The 22089-nt window shown below is 41.4% G+C and overlaps 1 protein-coding gene across 2 annotated transcripts in view; it reads left to right on the top strand.

Annotated features, from left to right (window-relative positions):
- The first annotated feature begins 265 nt into the window (after positions 1-265).
- LOC140906552 (carbonic anhydrase 3-like) overlaps positions 266-22089 on the top strand; it is a 33643-nt gene continuing 11819 nt past the window's right edge. The window contains exons 1-6 of one of the 2 annotated variants that reach the window (XM_073330663.1): positions 266-754; positions 1329-1526; positions 10797-10915; positions 14225-14317; positions 16121-16186; positions 17814-17969. In XM_073330663.1, coding sequence (XP_073186764.1) covers positions 712-754; positions 1329-1526; positions 10797-10915; positions 14225-14317; positions 16121-16186; positions 17814-17969 — 675 coding nt within the window. In that variant the 5' untranslated portion in view covers positions 266-711. The remainder of the gene's footprint in view (positions 755-1328; positions 1527-10796; positions 10916-14224; positions 14318-16120; positions 16187-17813; positions 17970-22089) is intronic. The other variant, XM_073330664.1, reaches the window with a different exon arrangement.

Here is a 22089-nt window from a genome sequence, read left to right as displayed (position 1 = left end):
AACCCCAGGGTCAGCTATTTATTGTTCCTGTTTGTAATGCACCTCGCATATATTTGTTTTTAATCCTACGGTGCAAACAGGCATTTTTGTGACCACCTTCTACTGCAAGGGAGAGATGCATGGTTCAATATAAGTTAGTCTCTCTTCCCACACCCAGCCCTGTGCAATGATTTGTGTCACGCCCCGAAGTCACAAGTTTAACACGCCGTGAAGAGAAATCTTGGTCCCAGGCAGGGACCTAGCAAGGGGTGCGAGGCGCGGTACCGCCAGCACCCCCTCCCCCCGCACCCGAGTGGGGACAGGATCACAGCAGCTCCTCGTTCAATTACAAATACACACTAACGATCCCGGGGGGCTGCAGCCCCGAGCCGGGGCGGACGCAGCGGGAAGCGGCGCAGGCAGGGGACTAGCTCTGCGGGGGGCGAGCCTGCCAGGCGCGAAGCAGACGGGCAGGGGAGCGGGGCAGAGGCGGCGGAGGGCGCGGGGGGGGGCAGCAGGGGAGTCCAGGGGATCGCTCTCTCCGCCCCCTGCGCGCCGGCCAGGCGCCCCCGCCCCCTCTGTCCCTCTCCCCCCCGCCCCCCCGACCGGCCTCAACGGGGGCTCGGAGTTGGCGGGAGCCTATAAAAGCCCCTGGCGGAGCCGGCGCCACCGTCCTGCAGGAGCCGGCCGGAGCAGCCCGGGCCCAGAGTGCGGAGACGCCGCGCCGAGAGCATGGCCCAGCAATCCTGTCAGTGGGGCTACGACAGTGACAACGGTGAGTGAGGGGCAGGGCGAGCCCCGCAGCCTCCCCGGGCGGGAGCCTGCAGCGCTCGCGGCCGGCCCGGGCTCCGCTGTCCGCGCATCTGTCCGGCACCGCCGCTCTGGCAGACGCTGTAAGGGCTGAGACTGGGGCGGGCTGGGTGGGGGCTGGCTCCCGGCTCCTGCAACTTCTGCTGCCATGATAATAAGTCTGGGCACCACTTTACCGCCAGGTCAACCCGCGTTCCCCGTCCGATCTCCACCCTCACCCGGAAAGTGGATCTTGGACAGCTCCTGGAGCGCGGCGATCCAGGCGGCTGACTCCAGCTCCCCGGCTGGGCGGGCGGGGCGGGCCTGTGGCTCAGCCGCATATTCACCTGCAAAAACAGTTTCTTAAAAGGAGTCCCGCCCAATGGTTCAAATGCCTCTGTCTGAAAACCAAAAGGAGGGGGAAAATCCACAGTGAATGGCACAGCTGTGAGGCGATGTATGAATAAAGTGTAACATTGATTGTATTTGTATTAAACAGATGTCAACTTTATGCCTAAATGGAAGCGATTTTCATGTCATTCCTTTGCATTTCTTCCTAGGACCTGAGCACTGGCACAAATATTACCCTATTGCCAAAGGAGACAATCAGTCACCTATTGAAATCAATTCCAAAGAGGTCCATTATGAGTCCTCTCTTCTGCCTTGGTGTGTTGGATATGATCCTGTTGGAGCTAGGACCATAGTGAACAATGGGAGAACCTGCAAAGTTGTGTTTGATGACACTTTCAATAGATCAGGTTAGTCTGGGTTTTACCTGAAGAAATTATAGAAATGAATGTTTGCAAAGTTCTTGGAAAACAACATCTGCTCTATATGCTAATATGCTATATGCAAAAGGGTCTTTGTACTGGCCCTATGCATATCAACACAGATGGCCACTTTGGGGGTGGTCCAATATCTGCATTTTTGTGGATTCAGTGCCCCCAATACTCTTGTTCCCCTTGGCTGTAGGGTGGATTTCCCCTCACCAGCCACACTGTACTCCACCTACATGGAGCCCAAATCCTCAGGATTTCTGTGAGAGGAGTGAATTTCACCAGAAACGCTTTGAGGTCCCCAGCTGGAATGCCCGTGTAAATGCAAAATATCATTTTTGAAAAGTGTGATCATACTATTTTGACAAAGAAAAATAGCTAACAATCGACTCTAAATCCTGCTTTGTTTACTCTGGCAAGAATCCCATTAAAGTCAGTGAGTTTTTTGCCTAAGGACTGCAGGATTAAGCCTGTAGTATTTCTGCTAAATGAGTCCCCAGATACAAAAGGAAAGGGCTTAGAAACTTCAGTTTAAAATGAACTCCTTAAAGCAAACATTAACACTCTCTAAAACAGTGGTTCCCAAATTTGTTCCGCCGCTTGTGCAGGGAAAGCCCCTGGCGGGCCAGGCTGGTTTGTTTACCTGCTGTGTCCGCAGGTTCGGCCGATTGCGGCTCCCGCTGGCCGCAGTTCGCTGCTCCAGGCCAATGGGAGCCACTGGAAGCGGCGCAGGCAGAGGGACATACTGGCCGCTGCTTCCAGAAGCTCCCATTGGCCTGGAGCAGAGAACCGCGGCCACTGGGAGCCACGGTCGGCCGAACCTGCGGACAGGGCAGGTAAACAAACTGGCCCAGCCCGCCAGGGGCTTTCCCCGCACAAGCGACGGAACAAGTTTGGGAACCACTGCTCTAAAAGTATCACCATTCTTATTAACCTGTTTACCCACCAATTCTTTACATCCACATGCAAAGTGCTGCACATATCAGATGTGGCTCTTCAGGCTTAGAGCATCCATACATATCGAAGAGACATGCCAATACCTTTTAGCAAGTGCCAGCAGCATGTAGCATCTCTGTACAAATGGAATTTCATACTATTACCATTGGCTATACTTCATAGAAAAGTTGCTGTCAATAAGCTATGAAGTTGCTTCACTATTGAGTTAAAAAGGAAATCAAGTGAGTAGTACTGCAGCTCTAATTCTTATGGCTCTAGAAATCAAAACTTGCTCTCATCTTTGCAGAGCTTTTCAGTGAATATTTCTGAATGCAGATTAGCAACAACAGCCATAATTTCTGATCACAAAGTACCTTGCCCTTGTGAACACATCTCAAGAAGCTTCAGAAAATACATGTACTACCTGGAGTAGAGCGGATAGGAAAATTGTTGTCAAATGAGTTTGTTGTCAGAAAAGGCTGTTTTGTTGAAAAACTTTTTTTTTATGAAATAGCATCTGACATATCATGAAATAAATGTAAAAATAATATTAAAATGAAAAACTCCATAAATTAAAACTTGAAAGAAAGCTACACAATTCCAACACAATATTGATATTCTGAAATGACAAATTTTCAAAACTGATTTTTTTTTCTAAGATTACGTCCACACTGGGAGCTAGGGGTGTGATTTCCCTGCTGGTGTACACATACTCACACTAGCTCTGATCGAGCTAGCACAAGCGTAAATACCAGTATAGCTGCAGTACCATGGGTAGCAGCAGAGGCAAGGCTTAGCCATGCCAAGTAAGGGCCCTGTGGTTTCAGGTGGGTTTGTATTTGTCATGGCTAGGTCATGCCTGTACTACTGCTATCCACGCTACCGTGGCTTCATTGCTACTTATACTCATGCTTGCTCAGTGAGAGTTAGCACAAGTATGTGTACCTGAGGAGGGGAATCACACCCCTAACTCGTAATAAAGATGTAGCCTAGGTAATCATTTCCTTCAATTTGGGAAGAAAACAACAACATTCCAAAAGGAAAACACATTTTAAAATGTTGAAATTTCCTGCAAATCTGATTTTCGGGCAGCTCCAATTTGGACCCCATGCAGCAGCCCTTATGCTTGAGTGTAAGGTCTGCAGGATTGTGCCATTTATTTGTAATATGTGAAGTACCAATCTTAAAAAAAGGGAAAACAAATGGCTGTCCCTTTATATTGTAGGGTGAAAGACCAGCCTCTTTTGGCACAAAATATGATGTTGTTTTTAAACTGCATTGTAAGCTTCAACTACTATTGCTAGTAGTGACAATAATTAGTATGAGAGAATTTGCTAAAAGATTCAATGCTCTTAAATATTTAAGTGTGTATACATCAACTTTTTTTTTATTACTTTGATGGGTTCATGAAAACAAATCTATAGTCAAAATGAATACAAGATGAATTATTCAATAAAATGAAAAACGGAAGCACACAACAGACTGGGAATAGTTATGGGATTTTGATTAGTTCTCTAGCAAAGACAAAACCACATCTCCTTAATGGAAATCACTTAGCATTTCTTCCTAATGTGTTTTTTTTTTATTAGATTCATTTTCATGGCGTTTGCTTTGGAATTCTATCATTGATGAGCTACATCATTAACGAAAGGTAGCTGCAGTATACTAAAGACCTCCATAATCACTGCTGATTATGCGCACTAGGGCTGTCTCATTGTTTCCTTGTGCTCCCATCTGTTTGTTGCATCCACCGTTGTCTCTCATCGTATACTTAGATTGTAAACTCTTTAGGGCAGCACAGTACTAAAGGTACCCAGAGCCTTACGTAATGGGGCCCTGATCATGACTGCAGCCCCTAGGGACTACTGTCAAGCAAATAAATAATAATCATAAATAATCTTAGGTAAATTATGAAATGCTTACACATAAGCAACACTGCTGTCACAAAGTGCAGAAAAGTTTGTGCTTGTGTAAATTTATTTCAGGCTAGGTATTCTCATTAGGTGTTTGATTCTGAGAGAAAAGGTGACCAAGAATGATAGTGGTGGTTTGGTTTTTTTTAGAAATCTATCTGCAAAATCTATGTCTGTTTGCTTCAACTATCATGTGTCCCTGAAGTGTTAAACTGTAAACCAGAGTCCCCAAAGTGTGGAGCTCTGCAAAAGGGAGTGCCTAAGGTATTGTGTTGAAGGGAGTTAGGACGGGTCCTGGGGGTCTAAGGCAACTGGATCATGAGGTCCCACTTCTGTGAAGGGGGTAACAGACTGAGCAACTGTACTCAGAAAATGTGCGAGGGAGGCTGGAGCCGGAGAGGCCTGCTGAGGCCCAGGGAAGTTTAAAGGCACGTAAATCCAGTGTTGGAATCCAACCACAGCACCTTGATGAGCGTCCAGCATGGAGAGCTTGACCAGGTTAGGCTCTTTCTTCCAGCTCTGTCACTCCACCAGATACCTCTGGCATCTCCCCTGATACTCCATGCACAAATTCTCTGGCCATCTGTACCCCCTCCCACCCCACCCCACTGATTTTCCTGGTGGCTGCAGGACAGAGGCTGGAGATACAGCGTTCAGACATGCTTTCCTGCAAGTCTCCCTCTTGTCTTCCTGCCAGATCTTCCACTGCCTCATTACAGCCTTTCATAGAAATGTTTCTCTTTGGACGTAGCTCATTCATAAAACTTTTACCAACAGAAATTTTAATGTGAAGAATTGTATATGCTAGCATTTCATAAATGATATTATATTTATCAACTTTCAGTGAATATATGTTCATTTTTTGGCTTCCACAATCATAGAAATACTGAAGATAAATAACAGTAATAACTCTTTAGTTGGGAGAAATCTAACTGAGCTTGGACTTGTGTTTTGGTCTAATCTTACAAAAAGTTATGAGGTTGAAGTTGCTTCCTTATTCCCAGTTCCTTATTCATGGTACCAGCTCCTTGCCTTGTCATAAGGTTTTGAGTGTTAAAAGAAAGCCATTTGTAATGTAGAGAGCTCCAAAAACTATTAAAGAATAACCTTTTTAAGGTGCTGCTATCTCTTCTAGTCCCACAGTTCACACTGCAGGGAGTAAGTATTGTCTGGTCATTAGCCAGGAAACTCTGCTAACAGACTTTCCAACTCTGCCACTGATTTGCTCTGTGACTTTGGGTAAGTTACTTAGCCTCTGTCGCTCAGTTTCCACATATGTAAAAGGGAAATGAAGATAACCATGCTTGTCTACTTTTGAATGGCACTTTGAGATCCTTAGGTGAAAGACTTTATATAACTGCAAATTATTTATGATGATTTATTTAAGTATTACTAAAGTCAGTAAGAGTTAGAAGAATTTGCACAGCTAAAACCTAACATAAAGCTTTGCTTATGTATTCCCATTGGATTGCACATATGCCAACTAAAGACAAACAACAAAGCTAAACCTTTTACTCTGTGACTGAAGGCCTTTTGGAAACCTGCTTAACTGACTTTATTAGTCATAATGATCATGGTGGTACTGATAGTTTCTGCTCAGTACATGTTTATTTATGTATGGATTTTTTCCTAATGCACTGTTGACATAATGAACTGTAACATTGCTTGATGATATTGTTCCTTTGTTTCCTTGTAAAGCAACATTTTCTATCTTGGGGAATAATGCCTCATTATTTTCCCTTGTGGGTTACCATTTGGCCTTGTAGATCTGGCCACAGGTAAGGGTTTTAAGACTCGTTTGCAAGGACAAGAACTCCTCATGTCTATAAACAGGGCTGACCTTCTGTGCCAAACTGATTTTTGTCACTTGACCTCAGACGAGCTACATGGAAGAGTCTCTGCTCCCCTCAGCTGCATCCTCCTGTACAGCATTGACCCGCACTGGCTATGCCAGCCTCACTAAAAAACTGTACTGTTTTGATGCAAATGCAGTCTCTTGCTGGTCATAAAACAGTTCCATGATGGATAACCATGGGGCGCTGCAGGAAATGGAAAGGCCCCACTCCACCAGACCTCTGTCTCTGCACACCCAGTTACAGGCCCCACATTGTGACAGGGGCCTCTTTTAAATAGCTGCTGTGAATTCTACATTTCAGCAAGTACTTTAGACTGTCGTCACTATAATAAATGTTCCATAAATAGGAGAGAAGGGCCCCATTCAAAACCAGTGTACAAACACGCATAGTAAGAATCAGTCACTGACCAAGAGCCCTCTGGGAACGAAAATATTGTGAGTACTTTCCTAATACCACTCTCCTGGGCTATTCCACCTCGGGAGAGGTGCATCCTAATGGCTTAAGCCAAGTTACTTGAGTCCAACAACAGCAATCTTAACGGAGTCACATCTGTATTCCCTACTGTGGCCATGATATTTCTCCTTCAGAAATAAACTGTGGGAAATTCCTAGTTCCCAAAGCCCACACATAAAGCCAAACACTCAACTAAATGCCTAAAGAAGGTCAACACCATTTTGACGGGGCCACCTCCCACCTGCCAGAAATGCTGCGTACACAAACATCATTAGAGAGAGCCTGTGAGCTCCACTAGGAGGCTCTTGTCTGCCCTCTTCTGCAATCCCATGCTTGGACACCATGAAAAGAAGCTGAGAGGGATTTCAGTGTAGGCTGTGATTGGGATTTCAGTGTAGGCTGTCCAGACACTCTCAATGTAGAGGAAGCTTTTCTCCACTTTTAATTTTTCAGAAACGTGTTTCCAAATAGGATAGAAATAGCTGAGGGAGTAAGACATGATAAACATTATGTGCATTGGAACACTGTAAATTCTCAGGTGTTCTTGCTGTGTATGTCCTAGAGCTAGAACAGAAGAAGGGAATGTGGGACATTCTCTTTGAAAAGGCTTCAGAAATGCTTATCCTGCACACCAGACTCATGCTGGGTTACCAATGCCAGGGTGGACGCAGTATTGCAGATATCATGGATAGGAAAAGTTTTGCTTAAACCATTTGGGGTCCCTAATCCAAACAGTTCAGTTCTCCAGAGGCATAGTTATATTGATGAAGATAAGGAAGAAGGAGGGCATCTCCAGTGCTGTGGCTTGTATAGTTATCCTCAAGCCAAGAAGGAAGGAGATCAAGAGGCTGCACTATCCAGCCTGTAAGAGAATTTTCAACCTTCACTTGTGTGCTGCATCTCAAGGCAGACCACCTCACCAACTGGGAGATGCAGGTTCTGGGATATGGAAGCAGAGTTTTCTTACTGACTTACAAGACAAGACATTCAGATGATCAGTCTTTTATGTGCAGCATTCTATATTCATGTGCAGAGATTCTTTTCCAATCCAATCAGCAAAGGCAGGAATGCTTTAGGCTCTGTAAAAGGTCCAATATCATCTTATCAGCCCTGTGATAGGAATCAGACAGGCTAAAATTACACCTTAGCACCAAACCAGTACAAGGGGTCCTCACTTTGTAAATTAATATAGACAGCTTTCTCACCCTAGACTTAGAGGAAAAGATCATAGAAAATTCAGAGTCTCAGGACCTAGAAGTACTGCCAAAGGAAAACTCTCCTGTGGCTGAATAAACTCTATTTTCGTGATGCCTACGTCCATTATGGGATATAATCCAATCTTACATGCAAAGTCCATGCAGCTTTTTATGAGTGTCCACTCATTTTCTAAAGGGTCAACCTTTAAACTCAAGGTTTAAAAAGGGGAAGTTCAATGAAAAACAGATTTACACTCAGCCATTTTCTTCATTCCTATGCATCCAAACTATGGGGAAATTTTCAGGCTCTCCTGGCAATTGTGTATCATTGAAAGGTAATTGTGTTTGTCCTGTGGGATGCGTTTTTATCCTGGGTACAGGATAAGTTAGTCATCTTATCGTAAACACCTCTGCTCAATATGCAGCAGCATTCAAAAACAGCAAGCAAAAAGTTAGATTGCAAAAAGGAATGGGATGGAAAATAATACAGGAAATATTATGATTGTTCTATTCCTTAGAACTAGTGGAAACCAGGTCAGCATAGATGACCACTGTCCATAACATCTGGAAACTTAAACTGCTCAACATATCCCAGGGACAGAGAATTTGGTGGCAAATCCACCCTTTGGGAGGAAGCATCCCTGGACCCTGAAACATTTCTCATCTATGGGAGACTCTAGTGATGGGATTTTGCCAACCAAAAATGCCAGTAATTGAGATTCTGAAGGTTCCCAAGCAAAGCTGCAGGAAGGATGCATTCTCCATTCCTTGGACAGGACCACATCTTCTCCACCTACTGTAAAGAAAGCAGCAAGATAATTCTGCAGTTAAGGATTATCATGGACAGATAACAGTTGTCAGGGAATCTCGCAGGATTTCAGGTACACTTTTGCTTTCAGGTTGGAAGAATGCAGCTGACACATCCTACAATAGGAATTTTGTTCTGTGGGAAAAATCAAACACAGAATATAAAAACACCCTTTTTAGATACTCTTTGTCTATAAAATGTCATATGAGAACTCTACATCCATTGTCGAATTATGTACTTGTGTCCTTACCTCTCTTTTTTTCCGAGGTTACAGAGGAATTGGACATGCAAACCTACCTACCCAAATCAATACAGTTCATAAAATAAATATTTTGGGGATGTGAATCTTTTACGCAATCCCTTAGCATCTACTGCTAATCTACTCCTGGAATATCAGAAACTCACCTTCAAAACTGGCATATCTCCTAGTGTTATGTTTGTCCATCAGAGTGTTAAAATTGGATTTCCTGAAAATGAAGGAACAATGGAAGAAAAAATACCCCAAAGGATGTGAATTTCTTTTGTCTAGGAGAGCTACAACCCAAATAGCCCCTGGCGCGCCGGACCGGTTTGTTTACCTGCTGCGACATATTTCTAAAAGATAGTCTCCATTAAATTTTTTTGTGAAGTTCTATGGCCTGTGTTATACCATAGAGTCACACTAGATGATCACAGTGGTCCCTTTTGGCCTTGGAATCTATGAATTAAAGTTAAGCCATAGTCTTTTGTCATTATGTCTGGATCAAAATCAGTTAGGCACAAATTAAGCCCTGTTTATAGAAGAGAAAAGCTCTTTTATTTATTTATTTATTTTTGGCATGATGTCTTACAGCTTCACCTGGTGCCAGACTTAAAATGACTGGTGATAGTCCACAAGTGAAAATACTATGTCATTATTTCCCCTCAAACAGGATTACTAGGTTTTACAAGTCTGTTTTAATGGACAATTGATGCCCCTGACAGCTGCTACTGATCCTGCTGACAAACTGCCTACAGTATTACATTTCTGAGAGAACACATGAAAGGCCTCCTTTAGATGCTTTAGTTCTAGGACATTTCAGAAAGGAGCTGAACATGGACTTACTCCCAGTCTTTTCAGATCCAGGGATGTAATTGTCCTTACCTAATGTATATGAACTGAATCCTGTGAGGTGCTGGACCCCTTGTAGAAGTTGTTGAGCACCTTTAACTTCCAAGAAAGTAAATGGGTATTGAGGATGCTCAGAACTTGACAGGATCAGACCCTAACCTACTAGCTGGAAAGTGTGAGTAGTCAAGAATCCACACACCATGATGATATTGTCAAAATGCACTTACCTTGTTCTTTGTGGTCTATAAATAAAACCTTCCCAGTGTTTGGAATAATGGCTCTTTAATGCATTATGGCCTCTTTGGTGAACATATTGCAATGGGAATTACGCCTATGGAACTTCTGCAGGGAAAAAAGTTTGTCTGCGGGCTCAGTTGCCACTTCTCTAACTCATCTATTTTTACCTTTTTCTTCTGCCCTTTCTTCAAGAAATAGACTTCCCGTAGAGGCAACAGACTATGCTGTAAATAAACATTGCTTGCAACAAATTAGTTTTAAAAGCTTTGGTAGGGCTTTAGTACTTCATGGCACCTCTACAATACCTGTAATGCTGCATGGTCTCTCTAGGGCAAGTTTCACGAGAGAGATTCCCATCAAATGCTCAGCATAGATTTGTTCATTCCACAGCAGGACATTTGCTCGAGGATAGTGGGCCATCCTTAGCATGCTTCATCCCCAAACTGCAATACATGCTGCTGTTAGAGGAAGGGGACCTGTTCGGTAACTGGCATCACATTCTGTGGTTTGACCCTGATTCATGGCAGTTTCTATAGCTATGTAATCAAATAGTGCTATGTACCCTAGTTATAGGAGGATATAGGCCCAATCCTGCAAGGTGCTGAATTTCCTCAACTCCCACTGAAATAATTTGAATTTGCAGTAGGTGCTCAACACTTTCAAGGTTTGGACTCCTCTCTGGTAAATATATGAACCTCTCTTGTGAAGCAAAGCTTCCTGAAAAAGTTCTGAGCCAAATATTGATGTAGGTTATCAATTGCAGTGCTGAGAAATGGGCCACTCCCAGGTATCTACAGACTGCGTCAACTTCACTTTCATTGGGGTTCTTCTAATGACCATGGCTCTGAGCACATTGTGGATGGAGTGAAATATGCGGGAGAGGTAGGACCCATTTTTTATATATATTTATATGGTGCAAACTGAAATTTGGAATTATTGTGCAGCTGGGCAACATGAACAATTTTCACTTTCAAGTATTTATTTGTATTTATTGGTTTGTGTATGAAACCTGTTATTTCAGTGAATATTCAAAAATGTGAACCAGGGTGAATCATTTCTGCCAACAAACATAGCTTTTTCACAACTAAAATACAAACCCCTCGCCCTTGGCAAAATGTGTAAATTTTTGTAAATATGCCCCAACCTGATATTCACCATTTTCAGTAAGATCTTTTGCTGTTTTTGTAACAAACACAGCTTTTGTGGCAAAGTGTTTTGTTTTTCTCAAACTTGTGAAAATATCATGTTTTGCTAGTTTTACTTGTTTATTAGCATTAATGCATCTTGGTATTTTCACAGATGAGGGAAATGGCTTGTTAAAGGGATATTTAAATGGTCTGAGGTCCAAAATTGGATGTACCTTAAAACCGATGCAGGGTGGCAGAGAATATCCTCCACATTCTAAATATCTGTGCTTTTAAATCATCACTCTATTGTTAAGAATTGTTTTAAACAAATATTTGCTTCTATTTTGTTGTAAAAGCACCAAACTACTATGTACTGAATTCACTGAAGTTAATGGGTGGATTTGACCCAGTATGTACTCACTGTGGGCCTAAATTCTCCCTAATACTCAAAGACCAATTAATTAATAACAAATTCCAGTTTCTATCCCCCTCGCACATGGGAGTTCAAGGCCCAAACTACCATGGAAATACCATGGTTTCTCTATATGAGAACCCATGCTGCAGCCTCTTAGTGTTCCCACCCTGAAACCCACGTACATGCCATGGTGCCGAATTTTATGGTGGTTCTGAACAGCTTGCCATAAGGAGAAATGTTGGCAGACCAGATGCATAGCATAGCTCCACTGGCCCAAAACCTTGTGGTAGGGGCCATGGATGATTTTTTTCTATCATCTCTATTGCTACTAGCGTCAGCCATGGTCAAACTGCATGGCTATGCTAGTTCCTAGTTGCAGGCTGAATAGGAGGACTCTGTCTCTCCAAACTCCTGCTTGGTTCCATCAAACAAAGGGCTTTTACTTGGCCTTTAGTTTTCAGGACTAAGATTTGACCTCTAGGTCTGTGTATAGAGGAGAATGAATTTTATGGAGTGATTTGGGCTTCACTAGAGTGTAATTGGAGGCCTCGGGCTATGCTGCTTTTATCCTTTGTAATAAGATGTTGCATCAACAGAAAAATAAATTAAGTAGGGCTGTCAAGTGATTAAAATTAAATGCGATTAATCGTGCGATTAAAACATTAATTGCAGTTAATCACACTGTTAAACAATAGTAGAATACTATTTATATAAATATTTTGGATGTTTTCCACATTTTCAAAGACTGATTTTAATTACAACACAGAATACAAAGTGTACAGTGCTCACTTTATATTATTTTTGATTACAAATATTTGCACTGTAAAAATAAAAGAAATCATATGTTCAATTCACTTAATACAAGTACTGTAGTGCAATCTGTTTAGCATGAAAATTAAACTTACAAATGTAGAATTATGTACAAAAAATAACTTCATTCAAAAACAAAACAATGTAAAACTTTAGAGCCTACAAGTCCACTCAGTCCTACTTCTCGTTCAGCCATTCTCTCAGACAAACAAATTTGTTTACATTTGCAGAAGATGATGCTGCCTGCTTCTTGTTTACAATGTCACCTGAAAGTTCTCATGGCACTGTTGTAGCCAGCATTGCAAGATATTTACGTGCCAGATGAGCTAAAGATTCATATGTCCCTTCATGCTTCAACCACCATTCCAGAGGACATGCATCCATGCTGATGATGGGTTCTGCTTGATAACGATCCAAAGCAGTGCAGACCAATGCATGTTCATTTTCATCATCTGAGTCAGATGTCACCAGCAGAAGGTTGATTTTCTTTTTTTGGTGGTTTGGGTTCTGTAGTTTATCCATTGGAGTGTTGCTCTTTTAAGATTTCTGAAAGCATGCTCCACACACTGTCCCGATCAGATTTTGGAAGGCACTTCAGATTCTTAAATCTTGGGCCCAGTGCTGTAGCTATCTTTAGAAATCTCACATTGGTACCTTCTTTGCGTTTTGTCAAATCTGCAATGAAAGTGTTCTTAAAAGGAACAACATGCTGGGTCATCATCCGAGACCACTATAACATCAAATATGTGGCAGAATGTGGGTAAAACACAGAGCAGGAGACATACAATTCTCCCCCAAGGAGTTCAGTCACAAATTTAATTAACACATTATTTTTTTAACGAGCGTCATCAGCATGGAAGCATGTCCTCAGGAATTGTGGCCAAAGCATGAAGGAGCGTACAAATGTTTAGCATATCTAGCACGTAAATACCTTGGAATGCCAGCTACAAAAATGCCATGCGTTTTGGCAAGAATTAAATGTGCAGGAAGGAGGTGCTCCTGTGGGTTTACTCCCCCTTTATAACCTTTAGCTCAGCAGTTAGGGTACTTTCTTGGGTTGTGGAAGACCTGGGAAGACCTGCTCTGGAAAAGACCTAAAACAGACCTCCCCATTTCACCTAAAATTCATATTTGATTTAAATCAAACCAATTTTTTAAAAATAGTATTTGGAACTGCTACTGAACTTCAAAATCAGTTGTTTGTTCAGCTCTCCTGAAAATATGTGTTCACATACCAAGTGGTATTAGAAGCTATATAAGTCCTCTGGAAGGATAAATAAATGTTGAAAATTTTCCTGAAAACATAGTATTACAGAAAGTAGAAGTGGGAAAGGGCCACCTTGTCCATTCCCTAGTAGAGCAGACAACTACAGAGTAATAATTTATAAAGCACACATGAATTAGGATTTTTCTTTTAGAATTTCATTAACCTGAAAATCCAGTTGAGATTCAACACATCAATGGATAACTTATATATTGCACATATGCAATTACATGCATGGGTAAGCATCTCCTCTATTACATGATCTGATTAATTTTAAGCAAGTTTTCCAATATTTTGTGCAGTCTCCCTATTCTAATTTTTACACTTTGTTTAAAAGTAAAATAGCTGACAAGTGATTGCTACAAAAGCACAAACACATGGAAGAGCTGTAGAAGGTATAGGGCATATTTATACATATTTTCTTTTTGTGGAGTGATACATTTGAGGCCCAATCCTGTATTCCCTGTTCACCCTATTGAAAGAGGTTTGGGTGCACAGTGAATGCAAGATTGGGCTCTTGGTGGCTTGTTATTGCAGAATAATATTTATTAATGTTTAATTGTATTTGGTTACAGCTTCATTTGATACACTGGTATTCAAAATACAGTAATTACGCTGAAGCTTTGAGAAACTATGATGGTGTGGCTATTTTGGGTATTTTTCTGCAAGTAAGTAGAAAGAGCTCATTCTTTCTTTGTAATATTGCATACATTTGTTCTTTGCAGGAGAAAGGTTCCTGCTCTGCTTTTCAGTATTGTATCACATTAGAGGACATGTTCAGAATGGTGGATTATGTTCTGATGTGAATAGAGGGACTGAGGAAGACATCCTAACCACAGGGTGTACTCCTCCTGCTCAGGGGGTGCAGTGTCAATAGCGGGTGGCTGTCCAATAGCAATCAGGGGTGCACTGTATTACTCGCTGACTGATTTCTATATCCGGGATCTCTCCAAAAGATTCCGCTTTAATCTTCCCGTGAGAAAAACATGCCAAAAAACAGCATGTATCACTTGTACCAGATTTACCTGGTGGGTGTATAGTTTTAGTTTCAAATGGTGGGTTTTAGCCACTCATTTCTCATCAATGTTAATTAGAGATAGACCCAAGTTCAAACTCTGAATTGGGATCCTGATCAAAATCTTCTCAGTCTTCAAATCCAAGGTTCTGGTTCAGCCCATTGCAGAAATGGGTTCCAGCCAGGAAGTTTAGATTTGGTCCAGATTCAAACTTCCTCCTAATTGTGGAATTTGTTCCAAGATTTTTGTTTGGGCTCATTTCTAATATCAATAGACAAAAATCTGAGGTCCTTCCTGAGTTCTTTAGCTCTATTCAGGCAAAACTCAGTGGGTCCAGTAGTAGTTGTTTAATGAAAGACCCTCAGATGTTGAAAGTCTGTAGTGATTTTTCTTTCACATTATGATTTCTGTGTCTGTTATGAGAATGAGGAATGAGAGCACTGGCTATTAGCAGATGTAATAGGAGCCGGTGCTGAGTGAGCTTCTCCACACATCTCTGCAAATATACCCTGAGCCTTTTTAGTATATTAGAGTAAATTAGGTAAATTTTAATATTTACCAGTCAAATTATGTGGTGGTCTTGTGAGAAGAGACCGATTTCTGAAGTTTTCTCTGATGCCAAACTTCAGTGGGTGTTTGGTTTACATGGGACTCACAACGAGGCCCAAGAGAATAAGGACAAATTTGTGTTACTGGTGACATGAACCATGTTTTAAGCCATTCTTTCAGTGATGAGAAGTTACATTACTTTTAGATTGTGCTACCCAGGGCCTTCCCATAAACTGTAATCCTATTCTGAAATACAGAGAGTCCTATTATAGTATTTCTTTGCTCTTCTCTTCTTTTCTTTACGTGAGATCAGATCCTTTGCAGAGATATCAGCTTTCTGCTCATATTTTCCCTGGATCCTCAGCTTGGCATATAGTTGTATTTTTAATAAAGTCAGGCTTCTGCATAAGGGCTAAAGCATGCATTTGGTAGGAGAATTACCATCAAATGGTACATATGCATGCTAAAGAAACTATACATTTTCTATTTGTTATAAGTCCAAAATTGTGTGAACTGTGAAACTAATTTGCTACTAATCCTCCGAAATTCTTCTTTTGCATCAAGTTTATATTCAATACTGGGAGCCCACCGTGCTCTCACTTAAGTCAGTGGTAGTCATACTAGTCACTTCAACTGGAGCATGATTGAGCCTGGTATGTTGTTTTAGCAAATACTACTATAATGAAAAATCAAGCAATGATTTTTATATTATTCAGGGTGTTTTTCCCCCTATCAGGTGTAACATTTTGTTATTGTTCCATACAAGATGTTCTGAGAATGTTGCTAATTAAACTGACAGATGGGATGGGTCAAGTTCAGTTTTTCATGTAGTCGTGACCTATAATGATGAAGGGGAAAAAAGCAGCTGTCATATCTACTTTTCAACTCTTGCTTCCTGCATTACAGGTAGGAAAAACTCCCAAACCAGAGATGAAGAGAATTCTTGAAGAAATAAATGGTATTAAAACAAAGGTAACAGAACAGTTTTTATTATATTAGGTTAACTGAGTAGCTGCAGTAGGGAAAATCAGAAAGCCAGATTCACTAGTCTGCTCTGGCTGCTTTGCACTATTCCAGCAACACATAGCAGCCAGCACATTCTGGTGGCTATGGCCCGGAATATCTTTTTTTCTTTAAGGAGAAATGTAATTCCTCCTCTCATTTCTCTAAGGTCCCGCATTGACTTCAGTGGGCTTTGGATCAGTTGCCAGGCAGCTCTCGTTGATAATTAGTACAACTATCATTGCAAACTCTATCCTAAACTGCTTTTTAAATTAATTAATGATCTAAGGGCCTTGTCCCATACTTGTCCCATTATATAGGCAGAACTCCCACAGAAGGGAGCTCAGTTTGCATACGAATTATAGTATCAGGACTACGTTTAACACCGGAAATAAATGCAACCACTGGGTGTTTCCTAAAAATATTAGTCTATGACCAACATTGGTGGGGTTCATTCTAATTCTACTAAAATAAAATTCACTCTTCAGAATACATCTGACATTGATTATGTCACTCACCTTTTTAAGAGTTTGCTTCTGCAAGGTGCTGAGTACTGTGTATCCAATCCAGCAAATCACTTAAGCCTGTGCTTAACTTTAAGCACGTAAGTAGTACCATTGATTTGCAGGGTCAAGTCCTGAACCTCTCCACCAGCTCCCCACTCTCCATCACCTCAGCTTTAAACTTCTTTGCCTTATCTTCAGTCCCTAAATAACTCCACCTCTCCCTGCTTAACCAACCGTGAATCATTTATTACTCTGTCCCTTGCCCTCTTTGCTCTGCCCATAATGCCAGAGCCACCATTTCTCTCTTTTTTCTTAATGCCTTTTTTCATGCCATTATCTACATGTGGAACAGCCTCACCACTGTAATCAAAAGTTCCTGAATAAGTGAAGAGATCAAACACTGTCAGATACTATGTTAAAAAGACAACAGTGATACCAGCCCCATTACATGGCAACTGAGACTGCCTGTCAGATTTTACACCATGTTTTAGTAACAATGGAAACCTAGCTGTTCAGTTTTGGATAGTGGAATCCAGTCATGATGCATATATATCACAGAAATCCAAAACTGGGCTGTAGCTATTCTGAAAAAGAAACAGTTCAAGAAAAGCAGAGAAAGATAAGAGCATGAGCTAAGGAATTAAAATCAATGCACAGCATCTTGAATTTTATTTGTTATACTTTTTTTTCTTGGCAAAGTATAAATCTGAACAAGGCTACATATTTATGTATTTATAGGACGGGTTAGTGAAAATATATCCTGGACATAAATATTTCATGCACAGTCACAATTGTTAGGTAACAGTACATTATGGTGACAAGTTCTAAGAAGTTACTGTACTTAATTACATCAGTGGACACTTTGATAAAGTGCATCTTATTTTATTTCTTTGGGAAATCTCAGCCTTGGACTAGTGGTCATTTCTAGAAAAGTAAGTTACAGAGCAAATGTTTGAAAGGAGGTGGTCAGCCTCTTACATAATATTGGACATTTCATTAATTCTTCCATGGAAACTTGACTCTCTCTTTTTAAGCAAGCTCAGTGTCTCCATTAGTGTTATTAAAGAGATTTCTGTTTTATTTATTTGAAGGGAAAAGAGGCTCCTTTTTCAAACTTTGATCCATCAATTCTTTTTCCTAAATCTTGGGACTATTGGACATACCATGGCTCCTTGACTGAACCTCCTTGTGATGAGTGTGTTACCTGGATTCTTTTGAGGGAACCTATTATTGTCAGCCCAGACCAGGTAAACTTCAGCTGGACATTAACCTCCCTACTGTCGTGGTTCTCTCACAGTTTCGGCTTATTTATTTATATGCCATATCCCAGCCCTACTCTTTCAATAAGAAAAACTCCCCTTGGAGTTAATGGGAAATTGCATGAGTAAAGACTGGGTTAAAATAGAGTAAAAACTGAACTTCAGGATTGGGCCCTTCTGTTAGTCACCTCCTCAGCTGACTTTAGTAGAAGCACCATTGAGACCCCTAAAAGAGCTGCACAGGACTCCAGGCTGCTAAAGGTATGTCTACACTGCAGCGGGGAGTGAGTCTCCCAGCCCCGATAGATAGACTTGGGCTAATGGGGCTCACGCTAGCGTGCTAGCAATAGCTGTGCAGATGCTGGGGCACTGGAGGAGGGACCCAGGGGTGAGGGTGGGTGGCTAGCTCAAGCCTCCGCCAGTGCCACACAGCTATGAGTCTACCTATCCAGGCTGGGAGGCACACTCCAAGCTGCAATGCAGACATACCCTATGAGCCTATCCACCCACCCCAGTTCCTTGTCTGTCTCTCCACATTTGGAAAATTGTTGGTTCCAGCTCCTAAATTCCTAGACCATGTTGCTGGGAAGGGTCAGGTCAGAGGCCACAGAGCTTCACAAATCAGTGAGATTGTAACAGACTGGGGGAGAATAGGAGGGGTCACAAGGAAGCAGGAGGTGATCAGAGAGTGTTTGTGTGGGTTTTGTGGCTACCAATGTGGAGGGGGCTGACTGTAATCAGGACTATTGTAGATTGAAACAGGAACAGTCTTTCTCATACATCAGCCAAAGAGGAGTGGCAGCTTTCCCTCTGCTTTCCTCTTTGTCTACTCTCCCCTTTACTTAAACTCCGGATTGTAGATGATGGAGCTGGATGTGGCTCACACATGTTATTTGCCATAGAGCCTTGCAAAACCGAAGCCTGCACTGTCCAAACACCAAGCAAATTAAATTTTAAGCCACTAACCTAGATACTTATGTGGCGTGATAAATCAGCAGAACATTTAGTGCATGTAGAAAAAGCTATAGTTATATTTGCTTAAACCATTTCAATTCCAAAGAGGTTTTTCAATTTATAACTTTCTGAAACTTTCATTTTTCAAGCAAAATGTCCCAGGTCTGTTCAAGTTGATTTTTTTTGTTTTTCTTTTTTGCCTTTTGAAAGTTTGAGCAAAACGACTTCAGACATTTTTGAATGAAAAGAGAGTGAAACAGTACACTTTTTTTCATGGAGTGTAGTGATTGAGGCAAATAATAAATAGTCAGCTATCTCATTCATTATCCATTACATGTGCTCATCTAATTAAAAACTGTTTGTAATGCAACCTCAGTTTTGGCATTTCCAAATTTCTGAGGGATTCATTTTGCAGCCACAATGTTCTTTCAATATAGTCTTATTTAATATTTCAAAAGGTTCCTTCCTAAAATCCATAGGAATCACATTTTAACAGGTGAAATAATATTTTTTTAACAAATGGTACTTATAAAATAACTTGCCCCACATTCTAAGTGGCAGCATGTAACAAATAAATTAATGCAAATTTTGTAATCCTTTTAAATACATTTATGGAAATGTTCATGGCCAAATTTGAATAAACAAAACCAACAACTTCAGAGAACCTTCATTTCTCCAATCTGAAGGCCTCATGTTAAACATAACAGTCTCATAGCAGAAATAAATATTTTTTGTAAATTTCCACACACCCTAGTATACTCATAAAGGTGCTTAAATGATTGAAATTGGATGAAAATGACCAATGACCTCCTTGGTGATCTCAGATGTAAAGGTCAGTTTTCTAATCTAGGATTCAGAGTAGCAGCCGTGTTAGGCTGTATCCACAAAAAGAAATGGAGGACTTGTGGCACCTTAGAGACTAACAAATTTATCTGAGCATAAGCTTTCGTGAGCTACAGCTTACTTCATCGGATGCATTTAGTGGAAAATACAGTGGGGAGATTTATATACACAGAGAACATGAGTATAACATGTGTGTAACGTTCTCTGTGTATATAAATCTCCCCACTGTATTTTCCACTAAATGCATCTGATGAAGTGAGCTGTAGCTCACGAAAGCTTATGCTCAAATAAATTTGTTAGTCTCTAAGGTGCCACAAGTCCTCCTTTTCTTTTTAATGTAGGATTGTTCCCATGCTCAGCAGTCCACAATGAACGAGTCCCGAAGTTCAAGAGTCAATGGGAACATGAAAATTCTTTGAGTCAGACAGTGAGTGAGTGACATGTTACACATGCACGTAATAGATACATGTAGACATATGTTCTTATCCTAGGATCTCAAGGTGTTTTATGACTACAGTACACATAAGCCAATGCAGGCATCTCTGACACTCCATACGGATCCTGGCAGGCATCAGTGAATCACACAGCACTTTATTTCCAAATTATTATGTCCTGATACATTTGTGGCTGCTTAGTTTAAAAAAAAACTGAATGAGTGGAGTACAGTGAAATCACCAGAACTCAGATCTGACTTGAACCTTAAGAGGAAAGCTAACACAAGCACCTGTATGACTGCGTTTTACATAGCTCATTCAAATACAGAGCCAGTCTGGAGGTCACTTCCTTATTTTTCTTTGTTTGTACCAAAATATAAAGGCATTAGATATTTGGAAGGTTCTCCTTGTATGCAAAATGCAGATTGGCTCTGGTCAGTTTTCCTGGCACAACGACAGATCTGGTTAGAGCCTTATTACTGACTCAGCTGTTTACATCACAGGGGATCATGTACGGGTTTATATGAAACTCCAGTGTAGGTATAGCTATCAGTGAACAGCTCTGTGTTGCATCAACAATAAAAATGTCAGCTTCCTCTCCTCCCCTACTTTAATGGGTTGATCTTAGTGTGAAATTCTTTTAGATTGCAACAGCTATGTGCCGAATCATTGATCCAACTTCATCTGATGTGTTTCTGATCTATACTCAGACTGCTCTTCTTTCTAAATACGGCTAGTAACAAGTTTGGGTAATTAATTGTTCTCCAGGCAGCCATCAGGTCCTGTGTGTAATCTGCAGGGAAGCACCTTGATCTGCGCATCAGAAGACATTGATCATTTCTACAAAGTGGATAATTAGTACCTGTAGATGGTGCTTTGTCATTCTGCTTTACAGACAGAATTATTATTAGTAATATTTTTATTGCAATAATGCCAAAGAGCCACAGGCAAGGACAAGGGCCCCACTGTGCTTGGCACTGTATAAACACAGAACAAATCAACAGTTCCTGCCCCAAAGAGTTGCAGTCTAAGGCCATGTCTACACTGCGGGCACTAGAGCAGCGCAACTATGGCCCAGTACTGATGCCGGCAGTAACCCCAAAGTGGAAACACAGCCTAAAGTGATGGGAGGGTTTTTTTCTATCACTGTAGGAACTCCACCTCCCCAAGCAGCAGTAGCTAGGTCAATGCACTGCGTTGACACCTGGCATTAAGTCAGCACCCCTGAGCTCTGTAGCTATGTCTACCTACATTTTAAATATAGACCAGGTTTAAGTAGTCTTCACCTGAGAGAGGTTCACAGGCTCAGGCCCTTAAAGATCTCTAATCCTCGAAGTGTGCTAACATTGCAGGCTTGCTGGCGATAATTGTTTTAAGTGCTAATCCCTTTGCCACAGAGACCAAGATAGTGTTCTTGTATGGCTGAGATACTGAGGGCAAATTTTCCGGTGTGCACCTGGAAAGATGTGCTCATCCCATATGCGTTAAGCCATGCAAACAGGTAGATATGTACATCGTTACCCAATCCACATACTATTACTATTTTATTTCTATAATATCCTTGGCATGCCTGGCACTTTTCAGCAAATGTATATACTAACCCTCCTAGGTGCACCCCAGTGTGGGGGCATGGGTCCAGCAGGAGTGGGTTGCATGGAAATAGGTATCACTGGGTGCAAAAACAGGGAAGAACATTATCAAGGCTTGAGAAGTACCTGGAAAATGTTGTTTGTGGCATCACACAAAGAGAAGATAACCCTGGATTTTTAATGTTTTCACCAAAAAAGAAACAAACCGAAGGCCCAGCTTCTAATCCATCTAAAGCATTGCAGGGGGCAGCATCTTGCTATCTTAATTTTGCTGACACTAGTATTGAG

The sequence above is a fragment of the Lepidochelys kempii genome, chromosome 2, assembly GCF_965140265.1.
Source record: "Lepidochelys kempii isolate rLepKem1 chromosome 2, rLepKem1.hap2, whole genome shotgun sequence".
Lineage (NCBI taxonomy): Eukaryota > Metazoa > Chordata > Testudines > Cheloniidae > Lepidochelys > Lepidochelys kempii.
Note: the sequence above shows the minus strand (reverse complement) of the source record. Positions and strands in the feature narration are given on the sequence as shown.